Genomic DNA, 18986 nt, shown 5'->3' with positions numbered 1-18986 from the left:
GTGGTACAGACAACCGTCCTGGAGAGGCAGCGGACTATATTTCATGCCCTCTCAAGGTCCCTTCGGTTCAAGGATACTGTCATTCTCCAGCTATACTAGAGGGAGGGCCTGCAAAGTCCAGGCTGCCATGGAAACACGCCGCCGTGTTCCTTTTTCTTACGTGGGGCGGGGCACTCCGACTCAGTCGCCAGTTACCCACAGCCTTTCTTGAGTGGCGGGCAGCAGCAGCGAATGAGCGAGCCGATGCTGCGTGACGCGACGGGAAAGGGGGAGTTCGCGGCCGGTGGCGGCGGTGGCTACAGCGGCGACCTGGGGATAGAGCTGGAGGGACCTGGGGAGCGTGCGGAAACCTCTAGGACGAGCGCGAGGGACCTCCCGCCGGGATGCCTGGTACCGTGTGGGGAAAAGTGGGGGAGTAGTCGGCTCTGAGGGCTTGGGCTTCGCTTCTGAAGGGGTGGCAAACCGGAGGGGGCGGGGTGGCAAGCATGGCGGCGGTGACGGGGGAAGGGTTGGAGGGCCCCAAGGAGGGGGTGGGGTAGCACTCGCTAGGAAGACCCGGGTGGTCGTGAGGAAGCAGGAACGGCTGTAGGGGTTCAGACGATCAGAGGTTTTCCAAAGATGCTTTTTGGGGAGCGGTAGAGGCGCCTGAAGGACGTAGGGAGAGTTGTGGGGGATGGAAAAAAGGGGCGGGGAGAGTAGAGGTTAGGAAGGAGGGGAAAGGGTGTCTACGCGAAGGTGATGGAAGGGGAGAGAAGGATAGGCAGGCTGATTGTAAGCAGGAGGAAATCGGGCCGTGGCAGGTATGACAAGAAAGTGCTTAGGTACAGTGTTGTAATAGGAAGAGTCCTACACTCGTCCCGCTTTCCAAGTCTCGTACTTAACTGCCTCATTATTTTAAGCTCAGACTGCGTGAGGAAGGCTAGTAGGTTACACGGAACTGATCTTTTGTTATTCCATTCCAGGGGAGCAGATGGACCCTACTGGAAGTCAGTTGGATTCAGATTTCTCTCAGCAAGACACTCCTTGCCTGATAATTGAAGATTCTCAGCCTGAAAGCCAGGTTCTAGAAGATGATTCTGGTTCTCACTTCAGTGTGCTAGCTCGACACCTGCCTAATCTTCAGACACACAAAGAGAACCCTGTGTTGGTGAGTGAGTGATTGCTTGGAAATGATTGAGTAGATTCCCAACCCACCCCACCCCTAATCTAGACCAGCCTGCAAAGGTAAGTACTTAGGAGATCACTATCTTTGAGTAAAGTTGGTTGGAAAATGAAATCTGTATTTTCACAAAAATATATCTCATTTTGGATTATCTCATATATAGTGGGTATATTGTGCATGTATATTTTTTAGGATGTTGAGTCCAGTACCGAGCAAACGGCTGAAGAAGAACAAGGAGACAATAATAGTGGCTTCAATGAGCATCGGAAAGAAAACAAAGCCGCAGGTGAGACTCCTTTTTGCAAGGGTGCTCTTATTGGAGTTGGGTAGATTTAAATATTATGTAATTGTGGTGAGGTATGTAAGGAAGTCTAGCACAATGTCTGGTGTGTAGTAGGTATGCAAAAGGTTGGTTTTCTAATACAGCCGATTAGATTGGTATTGTCCACATTCCTGAATTTGTATTAAAGTTTGATGGTAAATGCCTTTTGTGCTAATATCCAGTTATTTTTTTCAGACTCTATGGATTCTTCTCATTTGGACACACGTGGTTCCATCAGTCAGGTCATTGAACAGTTACCTCAGCCAAATAGGAAAAGCAGGTATATAAGTGTTCGGAGGAATTTATTTAAATGTATTAATGGATCAGTTCTTTTATCTGTGCCTGTTGTCTTGCCCTAAGGATAAAAGGATTTATTTTTGTGGAGCAGGAAATTTGATGTGAGGATTGTTTTAACTAGCATTCTATTGGTACTTAAGCTGGAATCTCTTTTGTGAAGGTAGCAACTTTTTTGCACCTATATTATTCAAATTGTGATCTGTCTTGTGCGTGTGAAACAAAATAAGAATTCCTCATTCTTAGCTTGGATATGACTTATTAATAGGAAAAATAAAAAATATTAAGATATATTATCAAAAGTTAGGCATGGTTTCTACCTACCAACCAAAGAATCTTCACCAGTTTTAGACCCAGAATGTTTAATTCATACTCTTAACAGTATTCACTTTTTACTTTGTCTCTTGTAAATCTTTAACATTGCCCATTTGTGAATTTATCCTCTCTGTTAGGTACTAGATCGGTTGTTTGATATATGCTGCCATTTAATTTCATCCTTAAAGAAGCTGTATAATGAACACATTACATTACTTCTGTTACTTAGTGCTTTTGTTCTTAGACCCAACCACTTCAATCATTCATGTTACTTAGTAGGGGGGAGTGACAGGCAAAAAAGTTAAAAACTTTACACTAGAATACATTGCTAGTAAGTGGCAGACCTGGGTTTTGAGTCCTTCTAACTCAAGTGCCTCTCTTTCTTTATGATTATTCAGCACCCAAATTCTTCTAAGATCAAGGAAGAAGGCAAGAGTCTTAGAGTGGCGGAATAGAAAAGGGAGGTTGTTAGGAGAATGTTAGTTTGGGGTGAAAGACTATGATTTTTATCTCAAAAATAAATTTTTTTTGTGTGTATGTGTTCTATTTAACACTCTGTGTTTGCACTTAAAATTTTTCTCTCAAATCATCAATTGGACACTTTAGAACAATCCGTAAATTGGTGGAGTTACTTTGGCCTGCAGGTGGGTTCTAGTTGGCCCATACATGGTTGTTAAAATATATTTGAATTAATTGATAGAATTTAAAAATAGAGACATTTCACATGGAACTTAAGTTTCCTGTTTCTGGGATTACTAGTTCAGAAGTAATGCAACTGCTGTATTATTGGCAACAGTTAGCTAGAGCTGTGAGTAGCAGCCAATCTCTGCTTAGATGGGACATGAGTGCTGTGGTCTGTCATAGTGCCTGTAACTCACTGTTGTACCTGGACACTGAGGCCAGCTGTTCTTTTTTTTTTTCATTTTCCTAGGGTTTGTGCTTTTGTTCTTAAACCCAACCACTTCAATCATTTATGTTACCTTTCTTTGCTTTTTGTAGGCGTTTAAGTTTTTCTGATACCTCTTTAGGATCCACGTGCCAGGCTTATCTATGTTTTTGTGGCTCAGGACCCGGGTTTGAACCACTGGGGACAGAATGCGTGCGTACCCGTTGTTATAAATGGATGGTACTGTTTTGAGAATTCTCATGCTACTTCTTTTCCCTTATTGCATGAACATGTTGCTTTTTCTTAAAAAAAAAAAACAAAACTTGAATGCTTACATTCAGTAAACGTGCAAGCACTGTGGCGGGTGTTTTAAATCATCTTTGCCATCATAGAGCTTACACTTTAATAGGAGAGACATATGTTGAATAATTACATAAATAGTTATTCAGTGGAAATTGTGATCATTGTAAAGAGGGAAAAAATAGGATCTATGACTTAATCTGGGGGATAAGGGAAAACCTTTTTGAGAAGATGATGTAAATTATAAATACAAATTTGTTAGGCGTAGTAGAAGGGATGGGGAGAAGTGTGGCATGTGGGAGGAGGAACTTTCCAGACACAGGGAACAGCATGTGAAAAGGCCACGAAACTGCAAAGAATGTGGGGTTGATTACAAAAGAATGAAAGCTCTAGAAAACACATGTGTACTGATCTCTTTATGTTGTCTTTATTCGTTACAGCAGACATTTTGAAAAGCTGCTTGTGAGTTTTATACATCATAAAATTCCAAAAGATCTTCCTCTCTTTATCTGTTGTCTTGCTGATGTAAGCCTTTGGTCCGAAACATGAAGCGTTGTAAAATATGCCGAATATATTTTTATTTCTGTTAAACACTTAAAAAATTGAGATGATGATGAATATTTTTATTTATTCGGGCACGCTGGGTCTTGGTTGCGTCAGGGCTGTGGCACGCAGGATCTTCGATCTTTGTGGTGGTGTGCGGGGTCTTTAGTTGTGGTGTGCGAGATCTTTAGTTGTGGTGTGCAAGCTCTCAGTTGCAGCTTGTGGGACCCAGTTCCCTGACCGAGGAGTGGACCTGGGTCCGCTGCATTGGGAGTGTGGAGTCATAGCCACTGGACCGCCAGAGAATTCCCAGGATGAGTATAGATTCATGTGCTTTTGTAAGAAATAGTGCAGAGATTTTTTTTGTATACTTTTCCCAGTTTTCCCCAGTGGTACCATTTTGTAGAACTATAGTATAATTTCACAACCAGAATATCAGGGTTGCTAAAATTCAATGAAATTATCCAGAGTTCTCTAGTTCTACTTGTACTCATGTGTGTATAATTTTTATACTGCTCAATTGTATGTGTAGGTTTATCCACCACTGTGACCAAGATGCTAACAGTTCCAACACTTCAAGGAGCTCTAGTGTTGCCCTTTTACAACCACATCCATCCCCTTCACCTGCACTTGAACCCCTGGCAACCAGTAATTAGCACCATCCTCGGGATTTCCCTGGTGGTCAGCGGTTAAAACTCCGTGCTTTCAATCCTGGGGCTACAAGTTTGATCTCTGGTCAGGAAACTGAGATCCTACGTGCTGCAAGGAGCAGCCAAAAAAAAATTAAAGACCGTCCTCTATTGGTAAACTTTCGTCACTTAAAATAAATAAGATCATATACTATATAATCTTTGAAGGTTGGATTTTTTCAAACTACGTACTAGAGATCTATCTGAGTTGTTGCATGTATCAGTGGTTTGTTTTATTGCTGAGTAGTGTTCCATGGTATGGATGTACCACAATTTGTTTAACCATTTACCCATTGAAGGAAATCTGGGTTGATTTTAGTTTTTGGCTAGCATAAATAAAGCTGCTATGAACATTTGCCTACAGGTTTTTATAAGTCTTCATATCTCTAGGATAACTGGCCAGGGGGACAGTTGCTAGGTCACATGGTAGTTGCACGTTTAGTTTGTTTTTGTTTTTGTTTTAAGAAAATGCTGATCTGTTTTCTAGAGTGGTTGTATCATTTTACAGTCCCACTGGCAGTGTATGAGACATCCAGTTTCTGTCCATTCTCACCAGCATTTGGTGTTGTCACTCTTTTAGCCATTCTGATAGTGTGTGGTGATCTCTCATTGTGTGTGTATTTGTTTTTTTAAACAATTTTATTTATTTACGTATTTTTGGCTGTGCTGGGTCTTTGTTGCTGTGCAGGCTTTTCTCTAGTTGCGGTGAGTGGGCTTCTTGTTGCAGAGCCTGGACTCGAGGCGCGCAGGCTTCAGTAGTTGTGGTTCCAGAGCTCTAGAGCACAGGCTCAGTAGTTGTGGCACAGGGCATTAGTTGCTCCGAGGCACGTGGGATCTTCCCGGATCAGGGATTGAACCTGGGCTTCCCTGGTGGCTCAGACAGTAAAGCGTCTGCCTGCAATGCAGGAGACCTGGGTTCAATTCCTGGGTCGGGAAGATCCCCTGGAGAAGGAAATGGCAATCTACTTCAGCAGTCTTCCCTGGAAAATCCCGTGGACAGAGGAGCCTGATAGGCTACAGTCCATGGGGTCACAAAGAGTCGGACCCGACTGAGAACTTCACTCCGGCATTGGCAGGTAGATTCTTTACCACTGAGCCACCAGGGAAGCCCTCATTGTGGTTTTAATTTGCGTTTCCGTAGTGGCTAATGATGTTGAACATCTTTTCACATGCTTCTTTGCATCTGTACATCCTCTTCAAGGAAATGTCTGCTCATACCTTTTGCCTGTTTTGTAATTGGGTTTTATTTTGTGTTTTGAGAATTCTTACATTCTGTGTACTAGTTCTTGGTAGGATATGTGGTTTGCAAATATTTTTTTCTCTCTGGCTTGTCTTTTCATTAAGAGGTTTTTTTTCATGGAGCATGTTCTTAATTTTGATGAGGTCTGTTAAATGCTTTTAACAGAGAAATATAAATGCATAGATTATTTTAAAAACAACTTATAATAAAAATCAGAGTCCATTCCCACTGTTGGCTCCCTTTCACAGAAGTAATCCTTTTTACCAAAGAGGTAACCCTTTTTAAGTGTCTGTGTTTTTACTTCTCTCGAGGTTATCTTTTTAGCTTTTAATATTGTTGTAAAGCTAAGTAACACTACAGTATTGCCATTTCTTGTTTAATCAGATTAAGACATTTGAGTTCTGTAATGAAAGATGAGGGTTTAACTCACAACAACACTTATCTAATTAAAAAAAATATATATTTATTTATGTATGGCTGCATAGGGCCTTTGTTCTGGTGTGGGCTCTGTAGTTGTGGTGTATGGAATCTTAGTTCCCTGCTGAGGATTGAACCTGCACCCCATGCATTGGGAGGCGGATTCCTAACTGTTGGACCACCAGGGAAATCCCAGCATACTCCTCTAATTTTTGATAATAATTATGTTAGTTTTTTTATTGGCTAGATTTATATTTCTAAATGGTATATTTAAACATTTGTTTTCTTTTTCCATCAGTTTTGGATAGTGGACAAAATCTGATTTATTTCAGATCTGCTCTGATTCACCTAATCATTCTACAAATATTTATTGCATATTTCCTATATGCCAGGCACTTTTGAGTTTTGGAGATACAGAGTGATCAGAAGAGATAAGAAACTTTACACCTTAATGTAGCTTATATTCTTTTATGGGATATAGCAGTTACCTGATAAATATGTAAAAATCTATAGTGTCTTACACTCTGATAGGGCCACAGAGAAAAATAAAGTGGAGAATTGGATGGGAAACATCAGTGGAGTTGCAAGTTTAGACAAGGTGACTTAGGGGGTGCTTCCCTGATGTGACATTTGACTAAAAATCTTGAGTAAGTGATCTCTGCTGTTATTTGGATAAATGTAATCTGCACATAGAGAACAGCAAATGCAAAGGCCCTGAGGGAAGAGTGTGTTGGAATATTTGAGAAATGATGACAAGGTTAGTGTGGCTGCCTTGGAGTGCTGGAGAGGAGTGGGAAAAGAGGTCAGAGAAGTAAGGGGGGGACCAGAATATATAAGGCCCTTACCAGAATATATAAGGCCCTTATGGATCATTGTGAGGCATTTGGCTGTTAATTTTAGTGAGATACTGCTACTGCTAAGTCGTTTCAGTCGTGTCCGACTCTGTGTGACCCCATAGATGGCAGCCCACTAGGCTCCCCCATCCCTGGGATTCTCCAGGCAAGAATACTGGAGTGGGGTGCCATTGCCTTCTCCAATGCATGAAAGTGAAAAGCGAAAGTGAAGTCGCTTAGTCGTGCCGACTCTTGGCGATCCCATGGACTGCAGCCTACCAGGCTCCTCCGTCCATGGGACTTTCCAGGCAAGAGTACTGGAGTGGGGTGCCATTGTCTTCTCCTTAGTGAGATAGGAAGGTGTTTAATAGCTTTGATCAGAGGAATGACATGCTGTTACTTAGATTTGAACAGCATCACTCTGGCTGCTGGATCAAGAATAGACTAATACCTGGATAAAGCTGGGGAAAATAAAAATTAAGCTATTCAAGTTAAATTTAAAAATAAAATCTGAAGGGAGAGCAAGGGCAGAGGCAGAAAGACCAACTAGGAGACTCTTGAAATAATTTAGGCGAAATGTGACAGTGGCTGGACCAGTGTAGAAGTAGGATGAGAAGTGTGAGCTTCTGGGTTTTTGAAATTAGTATTCAAAGTCAGATTGGATGTTAAATATGGGGGAAATGAAGGAGGTAATGGTGGTTCCACATTTTTGGTTTGGGAACTAGAAGAATGGAGTTGCTGTTGATTGAGATGGAGAAGATCGAACAGGAAGGTCACTTACAGGCTTGTTAAAGTTGAGTTGCCTTTTCAGTTGCCAGTTGGAGGCAGTTGATGATGTGAAAGTCTAGAGCTCAGGAGGAAGATCTAAGCTGGAGATTAAAAATTGTGGAGTCATAAGCGTATGGATGGTATTCAAGGCCATGAGTATGGATAAGATCACTAAAGGGATGAGTATAGGTGAAGAAGAGGTTCAAGGACTCATTGTGCCCAGCAGCATTTAGAGGTTAGGGATGTGAAGAAAACCACCAAAAGAGGCTGAAGAAGATCCAGGGTGTGTGATTAGTGCTGTCTTTTTTTTTTTTTTTGCTCTTTTTTGTCATACACGCTCTTGACTTTCTTTCCCTATTTCCCAGGGTCTTGCATCTGGTCCTCCCAGTTGTGTAGGTAATGTTCTATTTTATTTTGTGAAAGTCTTTACTCAGTCCTTCTTCTTTTCCTTGGATCATGGTTCCCAACTTTGCAAATCCATGTTTTACCTCTTTCATGCTTCTTAAACTTATGTTTAATGGTCTTTATGTGAAATGTTAAATGGATAGAAAGTTAAAAGGAAACAAAAAATGTCATCTGTAATTCTGCCACCCAGAGGCTAATTCCTGTAAATATTTTGGCTTATTTTCTCTCTTTTTTTGTGTGTGCACTTATTTACATAGTTGAGATGTGGAAGGTGAAAGTTTGTGTTTCTTGACCTTTTTGCTTATCAACACGAGCAGTTAATTTTCCCTGACAATTAAAGCTTTTACTAACTTGCCCCATGATTTTTGTTGTAAAAGTTATGCATTTTTTTCTATGTGTGTATAAAATATACTGTTTTGGGGGGCTGGATCATTTGAAACTAAGTTGCAGAAATCATAGTTCCCCTCAAATACTTTAGAATTCAGCCCTTAAGAAAAATACATTATCCTGTATAATCATAATACCCTTAGCACACCTAATATCGATTCCATAATACCTAATAATATAGTTTGTGTTCATATTTTCCCAGTTGTCTCAAAGATGTCTTTATTTTATATACATAAATTTTTTGTTTTGTTTGGATTATATATATCTATTTTGTCCAGTATCTAGTCCAGATATACAATTTACACATTGTATTTGGTTGTTTTGAACATATTTAACAGCTGCATAAATTCCATTTTATGGATTATGAAATTAGTTATTTACCTACTGTTGGGCTTACAGTGGGTTATTAGTCACAGTGAACTTTGAAAGTGAGTTTGTACAAGGATCTCTTCATATTTTAAGCTATTTCTTATAATTGAAATTACTAGGTATGAAAATTTTTTAGAGCTCTTGATACATATTTTCTAGTTCTTCAGAAAGGTTCTATTTAGTTTATACTCTCATGAAGAGTATGTAATAATGCTAATCTTACTTCAACAGCACTGAATAGTAGGACAATATTTACTTTTTTTTTTCTAATTTGATTGGCAACTAATGGTTTCTCTGATTTCTTACATGTTTAAAGATACTTGTATTTCTGTTTTTTTGGTGAGTTGTCTCTTTTGTTGTGCATTTATATCTTAGGCTTCTTATAAATTCCTTGTATTTTATGAAGATGATTCTTTTGTTATATTGTTGCAGATATTTTTTCCTAATTGTTTATGTCTTATACTTTTGTTTATCATTTTTTGACCTGTGATGTTAACCTGAATTTTTTCCTCAAATGCTGTGTGGGTCTGTGTTATGTCTTGTAAAAATTTTTGCAAAAATGCCTTTGTTAATTGTGTTCTGTTTAACAGCTGTATTTTAGAGCCCCTTCTCTGCACATCTAATGCGTATCTTCTTTGTCAGTAATTCTCTTGAGTGTGAGATTTTTCTGTCCCTGCTCATGTTTTTTTCAGAGAAAGATAAAAATGAAGTATGTTTGTTTCCTCCTTCTGACTCATGTTTGTATTAATTCTGTACAGTGTTTTGAGTTGTCAACCTTTTAGGTGCTTTCTGTAGAAAGAAGCAGTAATGGGGTGAGGTTTTTTAACTTTTTCACATTTACTTAAAAAGTGGTATGATGTGTGGGGAGTCACAGAAAAATTCAGAGTTCTTTGAGCAGGGTATCCCATCCTATCTGGGAATACATGATTGTGTCTTTTTGCTGTGTAGTGTTTTGGGAATGTCAGTGGAATCTGCTCCTCCTGTAAGTGAAGAGAAGGAAGAAGAGGTGGAAGAGAAGGAGAAGGAGGAAAAGGAAGAAGATATTCCAGATGATACCACACACTCCCTTAGTGCTGAAGGTAGCTTTATGCCTTTTTCAGAATAGTAGAGTGGTCTAGCCCCTTTAACATGAACATTGCAAATGCCTCAAATTCTTATCAGGCTGTAGATATCTCATCATTAAATTAAGTATAGTCATTAGGAAATTTGCTAGTAGTCTAAGATATTCCATCTAATTTGTTGTTCAGGAGTTTTTAGCTCATTGTTTGGCTTCCTTTCTGCATATTGCTTCCTCCTCCTTTTGTATTCATTCGTTTTTCAGGTATCTGGGAGCTGTATGCCTGGTAGGGTGGAATCACAGTCTGAACTGCACTGCCGTGTGTGTGTGCGTGTGCGCGTGGCGCTTACATATTTCTTTAGAAAGTAGACATAGTCTGCCTTTATTAGGTATTTGTAAGGTTTTATAGTACACAGGTTTTTGCTTCATTATGCATTTCTCCCCTTTGCTTTCAGGGCTTTTATTCTTAGTTTTATTTTGAAAAAACTTGCAGAGGTGGGGCAGGGCTTTGATGTGAAGGACTTAGTATGGGCTTCTTTTGCTGAAGGGTAGCACCTTGCATAGCGCATAATATGGGATGATTCCTGATTTCTTGGGGTTTTCTTCCTAGATCCTGCCTCATCACAGTTGGGCTTTGGGGTTCTGGAACTCTCCCAGAGCCAGGATATTGAAGAACAAACTGTGTCATATGAAATAGACAGAGAGCCTCTACACTCAGTAACCACCAACTCTGGATATAGTCGGCTACCTGATGTGGATGCTAATATTGGTACGTAATGTGTGTTCTGGCATTTAGAATTGTTTATAAGTATTTTCCCCCATGCTAGTTGTGTTTTCCTTGATGTATTTTATGGCTGTCTAAGTTAAGGTAATCTAAGTATAGTAAAGTTGCAGAGTTGTCTGGCAAATACGTGTCAGTTGATGGCTTGCATGCTAAGGTTTTTGGTAAGTGGGTAAAGGCTGTTTTCCTTTTTGGAATGATATACCTGTCTATATTTTCAGTTTGTGTTTCTTTCTTTAAAATCTTTGCCCTTTAAAAAGCATCTGGGACTACTTCTAGTATTTTGAAAAATTAAATATCTCCGTCCTATCTTCTTCTAAAACTTGAAGCAATGAAGCATGAAGAACAGTCTAATGAAGATATCCCCATGGCAGAACAGCCCAGCAAGGATGTCCCTGTGGTGGAAGAGCAAAAATCACCACCTGCAAGGTAAACCAGCTTCTTCCTAGAAAGTGTTTTTGGGCATTTACTATCAAGTTGTACCTATTTCACTTGGCCAGGTGGAAACATTTTTAGAAATTCTTGATTTTCTTTTTTCCCCCCTTTCCCTGGGCATATTTTTGGTTCAGTAGAAACATTTATTGTTTATGAATTTTTATTCTGTCTTTATCTTTAGGCATATTAAAAATCCAATTTATTGCTATTGTAATTGTGAGGATGACCCCTTTATTCTTGGTTGTTACTCCTCTCTGTTCTTTGTCTGCAGAGGCACCATGTCTCTGTGGGATGTCTTTCTAGCATCTCTGTTACAGGAGTCACAGGAATATTGTATTGAAAGTCCACTGTTTTTATACCTGGGGAACACCCAGATTGCTCTGTGTCCTCAGGTATCCTGCATCCTGTATTTTATGTATAAGATAAATAGGGAAGTGTTCTTTCCGCATGTCCTTTAGTCTCTTAACTTGGTAGGAATGACCAGTTGATCTCTGTTCTGCCTGTGGTGAGTGCTGTATCCCAAACAGCATTATCTCTGGTCAGTAGTTCAGGTTTAGATATGGCAGAGGACAAGTGGGATGTTTCCGTTTTAGAGGAGGGAATGAATAAAGATTTAGTATCCTGTTGTTTCTTCCTTCAGTTAGAAACAGTGGGAAATATGGGTTAGGGTTAGGGAAAGTTGAATATAAAGAGAGGTCAGCTTTCTGTGGCAGATTCATGTTGATGTATGGCAAAACCAATACAATATTGTAAAGTAATTAACCTCCAATTAAAATAAATAGATTTATGTTTAAAAAAAATAAAGGGAGGTCAGCTTTCTAATGCAAAACACCCAGCTAAGCTGCAGCTGACTTTTCCCACTCTTCTTTAGGAAATTGCTTTTTAGCTGATTTTGCTATCCTATTTACTCTGGGGAATGGCAGAGTAGGTAAACCTCGTAAGTCTCTGGAAAGGAGCCAGCAGTGAGTGTCTTACACATGTAAGTAGTATTTGTGGTGAGAGTTTTGATTTGGGCCCTAGGTTGAGTAGATCAAATCAAAAAGGTCAGCAGAGGCTTCCTGATGGTCCATTGGCTAAGACTCCATGCTCCCAATGCAGGGGGCCTGGGTTTGATCCCTAGTCAGGGAACTAGATCCTACATGCTGCAGCTAAAGATTCTTCATGACGCAACAAAGGCCTGACACAAGCAAACAAATATTTAAAAAAGAGAAAAAGGTCAGCAGAAGATAACGTGTGTGGATGATACAGAGGATAATTTACATTCAGGCCCTTTCTGTGGAATGTTGTTGTTCCTTCTGGCATTGTTGTGCCCTTGATCACACACCTTCATGCACATCTAGATAACACGAGTAGTAGAAATCCCTAAACCACTGATCAGAAATCTTGGACAGCATGCAGCACTGCAGTGAGCAGCGTGGAGAAAGAGATTTGGCTGTGTGAGAGACTGAGACACACTCTGAAAGAGGCTGAGAGCTTTGCATCATTATAAAGAGTAGCTTATTTCACTTTTAACAGATAGTTTTTGAAGGTTTTGAAATTAATAAAGGAAAACAGAATAGGAAAAGCTTCTTAGTTCAAAGATGAAAGCCTTTGAACTTTCTTCTGGTGATATGATTTCCTAGGTCAGAGGACATGCCTTCTAGTCCCAAAGTGTCTGCTGCTATGGAAGCAAAAGAACAGACATCTGCTCAAGAACTTCCAGAAGGTGGGATGCAGGTTCAGAAGTCACCGGAGCCTGAAATTTTGTCAACTCAGGAAGACTTGTTTGATCAGAGCAATAAAACAGGTACAAAGAATAATTAGTTGCCGAAGCTCTTCTTTTCTGAAGGTCTGAAGTTTTATTTCTGTTCTGAGGCTACTGATTTTAAGTTAGGCACTTTGTAGGTATGCAGACTTGTTTGTGATACAGAAGGAAAGTGTATTTCTAGCTGATTAATGAGAAGGGCTTTTTGGAAATGATTGCTATTTAACATTTTAGCATAATTTTCTTTCTCTTTTGGAAATGGAGATATTGAATAATAATATAGCAGATTTAATGTTATGGACTGAGTAGCTATTTCTGTTATCATAAGTCTTCAAATCTTAATATGATAATTAAGTGAAGATTTTTATATTCACCTGGGTAACAGTCTACTTATTCATCTGTTTATTAGTTCATATACCACAAATAGGAAGTTATGATCTAGCAGAAAGAACATAATACTTTCAGAAGTAGACTGGTATTTGTTTCAGATTTTGTTAACCCCCACCAGTGCCCTGTTCTGCAACTTCACAGGGCCAAAAAGCTTTAGTCACAGTCAGCAAATTATGATGTATTGGTTGTAAGTAGGAAAGAAGAGAAGGTTATGTTCCTTTACTGTGTTGTGAATGTGTGCAGGACATACAGAGGGTTACCATGAAGCCTTTTCTGGTCTTTCACTAAAGTTACAAGGTTGTGTTTAAGAAATTTCTTTATTTTTGCAATTAAAACAGCAGATACGCAATTCATTGCTAAAGAGAAGGGACCCACAGGAGACTCTTCATAGTATAAATCACTAATAGCTGCTCATATATCCTTTTACTTAGGCATTAGTATTTTTTCTCTCCTTTGAGGAGCTCAGGTTCTAATCATGAAAATTGCTGCATTCATATTATCAGGTATCATGCATATTGTTCTGATTTCTCTCATCTGCATCATGGCATGAACTTCACTTCACCTTAGGTAGAACTTGAAATAGAAGACTTGCTTACTGCAATAGAAACGTCACAAGAAAGAGCAGCCAAGGAGAGGTTTAAGGGTTCTGGCTTTTCCTCTTCAAGCTTCGATCATGATGGAAAGGACTAAGGAGTTCTTTTTGTCAACTCTTTTTTAAGGAAATTCATAATTTATTAGGGAGGCGGGTGTTTAATGGTTACTCAAGATTTATGTTAGAATGCCATTCCGTTTTGTCAGTTGCTCAGTTGTGTCTGACTCTGTGGCCCCACGGACTGTAGCCCACCAGGCTCCTCTGTCCATGGAATTCTCCAGGCAAGAATACCAGAGTTGGTAGCCATTCCCGTCTCCAGGGCAATCTTCGCCACTCAGGGATTGAACCCTGGTCTGCATTGCAGGCAGATTCTTTGCATTCATTAATTGGACTGCAGTTAGAAAATAGTTGTTGCCTTTGTGGCAGCCACCTATCCACATGGGTGGATATATGAATATTACCCTTTTTGTAGTACTGAGTGTTTTTTGTTTTTTGGCAGTTCAGTAATGTCAATATGAGAAGTGAATGCAACTGGATTTTTTTTTCTCAGTGTCTTCTGATGGTTGCTGTGCTCCTTTAAGGGAGGAAGGTGCGTGTTCTCTGGCCTCCACACCTGCTACCACTTTGCACCTCCTGCAGCTCTCTGGTCAGAGATCCCTTGTTCAGGAGAGTCTTTCCACGTGAGTAAGCTGAAAATAGTCCTTTCAGGGAAACATGGGCCTTATGGTCTTAAGGCTAAGATTGAAAGAGCTAAAATTGGTAGTCCAGAAGTCTTTTGAAGCAGAGAAGTAAACTCTAGGGTTAAGAATTTGGGGGAATAAGAACTTAGTGGAATTACTGAAGACAGGTAGATCTGCTTTCCCATTTGGAGCCCAAAGGTTTCACCAGGGAAGAAATCGCCCAGTTATTTAGAGACTCTTACATGTCTAAAATAAGCTGCTTGCTGCTCCATTTGACTAACAGTTCTTCCCATTTAATGGCATAGGGGTGCAGAAGGGGTTATGCTAGAGTTGATAATAATTGGATTTCTTTATCTGTGTGCAGGAGTGAATATTTGTCTCACATCTGCAGTTGAATGGTGGTGTGTTTTTTTTTTAGCACTTTCTCATCGTGCTTTTCAGTCATAACGTCCTTGTATCCAGTCAGTTACTTTCTTTTTTAATTATATGGCTTTTCCCATAATCTTTTTTTTATTTTTTTAGTCTCAGTTTGGATACGTCTGGTATGAGAAATAGTTATTTAAGTATTACCCATGGCTCTTTTACCAATTTCAGCTGTTTGAGAGAAATACTAATAAGTATTGTTTGACTGACTTAGATCGAGAAGTAGAAAACGAATGGAAAACTGTGGCTCTGGTGAAATAACCTGTGATTCTCTCTTTACATAAAGGAATTCCTCAGATCTTGTATCTCCTTCCCCGGATGCTTTCCGATCCACCCCCTTTATCGTCCCTAGCAGTCCCACAGAGCAAGACGGGAGAAAAGGTGAGCTCTCTTGATCTGTCTGTCGATCTCAGATTAGCAGTGGAGCAGCATCTCTGCCCTGCAGCGTGTGTGTCTTTCTGTGTCACAACACTGAGACCGGAACTTCACTAGGACTCAAGTCTAACCTTCCGTGTTGTGGCCTAGTGGGAAGTGCTCACCTCAGTTTTTTGCTCTTCTCGCACTGATTTTTTCTGAGTTCTGTATTGACAACTTAATTTTTGAAAAGACCCTTAAGGGAAAATTGTCAAAGTTGAACTCAGATGAATTAATATAGTGAAGAATTTTGTTACTGTTGGCCTCCTGGTTTCCAACAACAGGGTCACATGTTCCTAGTCAGAGGGAACCAAAAGTTGTTTCTTTTGTTCCTTATAGGTTATTTTGCTATTATCAAAGCAGTTTTAGCCAGAGTGATTAGGGGCACTCATTCCTTTCCTCCTTCGAGGACCTAGTGATTTTATATTACTTTATTGATAGGAGAGATTTCCTTTTTACCTATGTCATTATCTAAACCTCTTTTGCCCTATTCTAGTCACTCAAGATATTTCAAATTCCTCCTGCTATACAAGGCCTTTTCCAGTGAATTCCATGATTTTTTCCCTTCTCGTTCTTTCACATAGCAATAATGGCACAATAGCTAATATTTACTGAATGCTTAGTTTATGCCAGGCACTGTTCTTTGTGTTTCTCTTCAGTTCTAGGTGCTTCTCTTTGTGTTTTTTTAAAAATTCTCACAACAGTTCTGAGAAGTAGGTGTTACTTTTATCCCCATTTTATAGATGACAAAATGGAGGCACAGAGAGATTTCACAGCTAAGTCATAGAGGCAGGATTTGAACTTGGGCACCTACCACCAAAGCCTGTGTTAATGGGTTTTAATTTACCTGTGACAAAATTTAATCATAGACTTTTCTTCTGTCAAAGAGTTTGTGTCTGGTTAGTTTCTCTTGAAATCAATGTAGGTATATCCAAGGGTACTAATACCATTCTAAGTATAATGGGATTAGATATCTTCAGTGAAAAATAAAAGTGAATCCATTCTATTGATGCAAAAAATACTGTTAATGCAAATTAAATTTGGTTTATCCTTGATCTTATTTTTTTCTATCTGTAGTGTGAACACTGAAGATATATAAAAAATATATTAAAAATGCTTTCTCCCTGACTGTAAACATAGTACTTACAGTAGAAAGTTTGGAAAGCATATGGGAAAGTAATGAGAAGAGAATAAAAATCACCTGTGATACCACAACCCAGGTGTAATTAGTATTTGGATATGCTTATTTCCTTTCAGACTTTTTCTATACATGAATATAAAGAAGTATGTTTACACAGTTGGGATAATATTACGTATATGATTCTGTGTTCTTTTTTTTCATGTAACATATTGTATTCTCTCTTGTCAATTATATTTTAGATTTAATGTATTTGCTTAATATGTGAATAATTGTGGGACTGTGTATGCTTTTTGTATTTGTTTTTAATGTCTAAGAATATTAACCTCTAAAGCCTTTTTATATGTAGTGCTTAGAACAGTCCTTATATAAGTGCTTTGTCATGGTGATAAAGATCAAAAGATACAATGAAATTGATTAAGACAGCTGTGGTAGTGTAATAAAGGTCTACAGCACCCGTTCCCAAACTTGTCTAGATTGGAGTGTGCGTGTGACACCAAACGAAGCAGCCGGGATAGATAGGCATTGACGTTGTGGGGAGCTGGTAGCTTGATTATAGGGAAAAACTAAATGGTGTGGGTAGTATGTGAGAGTGGTCTAAAGGGAAGCCTGCTTGGGGCTTCAAGTTGTAAGATAGGGGAAAAAGGGTTGATGAATCAAATGCCTCGCTGGCTAGGCTGACTCTGAGGAAGGTCCTGTTAGCCTGTAGGTGGATAGAGTGCTGTGGGAAGGCAGTATTTGTGTTTTGTTTCCCTCCCTCCTGAGCAGTTTGTCCCAGGCTTAGTGTCCTGTATTTAGTTCTTTGATAAATCATTACTGACTGACATTGATTAATTTTTTTCCCCTCCTTTATTTGTCACAGCATCCACCGCTGCAGTTAACAGTTGTTAATACAAGTAAAATGAGTTCATACCTCTCTCGATGTGTACTTAGAGTGGTGAGCAAGTTCACTGCCTTTCAAGGCCTATGGTTAAATTAGGTGCCATTAATCTGGGTGTTGCTGAGCAAAGTATGAAAACTGAGCTATAATCAGGAAAGGGGCTCAGAAGAACCAAGTTAACTTGCTCTCATGTAGATGGATGGGTGTCCCTAGATGAACCCTGTTTTAATTTATATCTGAGTATTTTAGGAGTGTGGACTTCCCTCCCTTAGGGGAATAAAGTATTGCTAGATTTCTAGGACCCAGTCTTCTATTAACCTATCAATTTTTCTAAAAATCAAGTCACTGTTTTTTTTTTTTCTTTTTTGAGGAATGAAAATCTCTGAATATAATTACTAGTGGTATTGGAACATGAATAGTACTGATGAGTGCTTCTTTCTCAATTTGTTTTCCCTATTTTAAACTAGATGAGCCAATGGGTATGTCAGTGTTATCTGAAGGAGGAGAGTCTTTTCAGAAGAATCTCCAAGGTGATGAGCCAGCAGAGATGGAAAACCCCCCTCTCCCTGCTGAGCCCAGTATATCACCACAAGCCTCGACACCAGTATCTCAGAGCACACCAGTCTTCACTCCTGGTTCACTTCCTATTCCGTCCCAGCCTGAGTTTTCTCATGTGAGTATTATAGAATAAGTTTTTTCCTGCTAATGTCTTTTTTTTTTTTTTTTTAAGCAACTGTATTGAGGTATGGAGAAGGCAATGGCCCCCCACTCCAGTAGTCTTGCCTGGAAAATCCCATGGACAGAGGAGCCTGGAAGGCTGCAGTCTTTGGGGTCACTAAGAGTCAGACACGACTGAGCGACTTCACTTTCGCTTTTTGCTTTCATGCATTGGAGAAGGAAATGGCAACCCACTCCAGTGTTCTTGCCTGGAGAATCCCAGGGACGGGGGAGCCTGGTGGGCTGCCATCTATGGGGTCACACAGAGTCGGACACGACTGAAGCGACTTAGCAGCAGCATTGAGGTATAATTTACAAACCATAAAACTCACCCATTTTGTGTGTGGTTTAGTGATATTTTAGTAAATTTATACACTTGTGGGAGCTGGTGAAGGACAGGGAAGCCTGGCATGCTGCAGTGCATGGGGTTGCAGAGTCAGATGCGGCTGAGTGACTGAACAACAATAGCAGTGGACTTGGGCGCCTGTCATGGTCTGGTTTTAGAACCTGTCCAGAGTCACCTCATGTCTGATGTACTGTTTATGTTTAAATTTTGTACTATCTTTAAACTTCTTGAAATGTTGCTTTGAAATTGAAAGGCAGCATTAATCATTATTCTACCTTAACGCCACGAACTTCTCACTAAATCAACCCTAGGCTTTCTACCAGTTGTTATTAATGAAAATTTCTTTTCAAGATGTTTAAGGGCCTCAAACTTCTTTTTGGAGAAACCACTTTTGGGAGCCTTCTGATTTCTAATCTGTGCTATTGCCTTCTATTCCCGGTGTAGAACTGTCACCTCCCT

The 18986-nt window shown here is 39.7% G+C and overlaps 1 protein-coding gene across 1 annotated transcript in view; it reads left to right on the top strand.

Moving 5' to 3' along the window:
• Positions 1-308: 308 nt before the first annotated feature.
• The window catches only part of TP53BP1 (tumor protein p53 binding protein 1), a 70050-nt gene continuing 51372 nt past the window's right edge, over positions 309-18986 (top strand). The window contains exons 1-11 of the mRNA XM_052659472.1: positions 309-390; positions 963-1147; positions 1355-1448; positions 1680-1764; positions 9879-10009; positions 10598-10756; positions 11098-11197; positions 12826-12989; positions 14480-14609; positions 15319-15413; positions 17932-18137. Coding sequence (XP_052515432.1) covers positions 384-390; positions 963-1147; positions 1355-1448; positions 1680-1764; positions 9879-10009; positions 10598-10756; positions 11098-11197; positions 12826-12989; positions 14480-14609; positions 15319-15413; positions 17932-18137 — 1356 coding nt within the window. The 5' untranslated portion in view covers positions 309-383. The remainder of the gene's footprint in view (positions 391-962; positions 1148-1354; positions 1449-1679; positions 1765-9878; positions 10010-10597; positions 10757-11097; positions 11198-12825; positions 12990-14479; positions 14610-15318; positions 15414-17931; positions 18138-18986) is intronic.

The sequence above is a fragment of the Budorcas taxicolor genome, chromosome 21, assembly GCF_023091745.1.
Source record: "Budorcas taxicolor isolate Tak-1 chromosome 21, Takin1.1, whole genome shotgun sequence".
In the NCBI taxonomy this organism is placed as follows: domain Eukaryota; kingdom Metazoa; phylum Chordata; class Mammalia; order Artiodactyla; family Bovidae; genus Budorcas; species Budorcas taxicolor.
The sequence above is the reverse complement of the archived record's forward strand: the minus strand, read 5'-3'. Positions and strand labels throughout refer to the sequence as shown.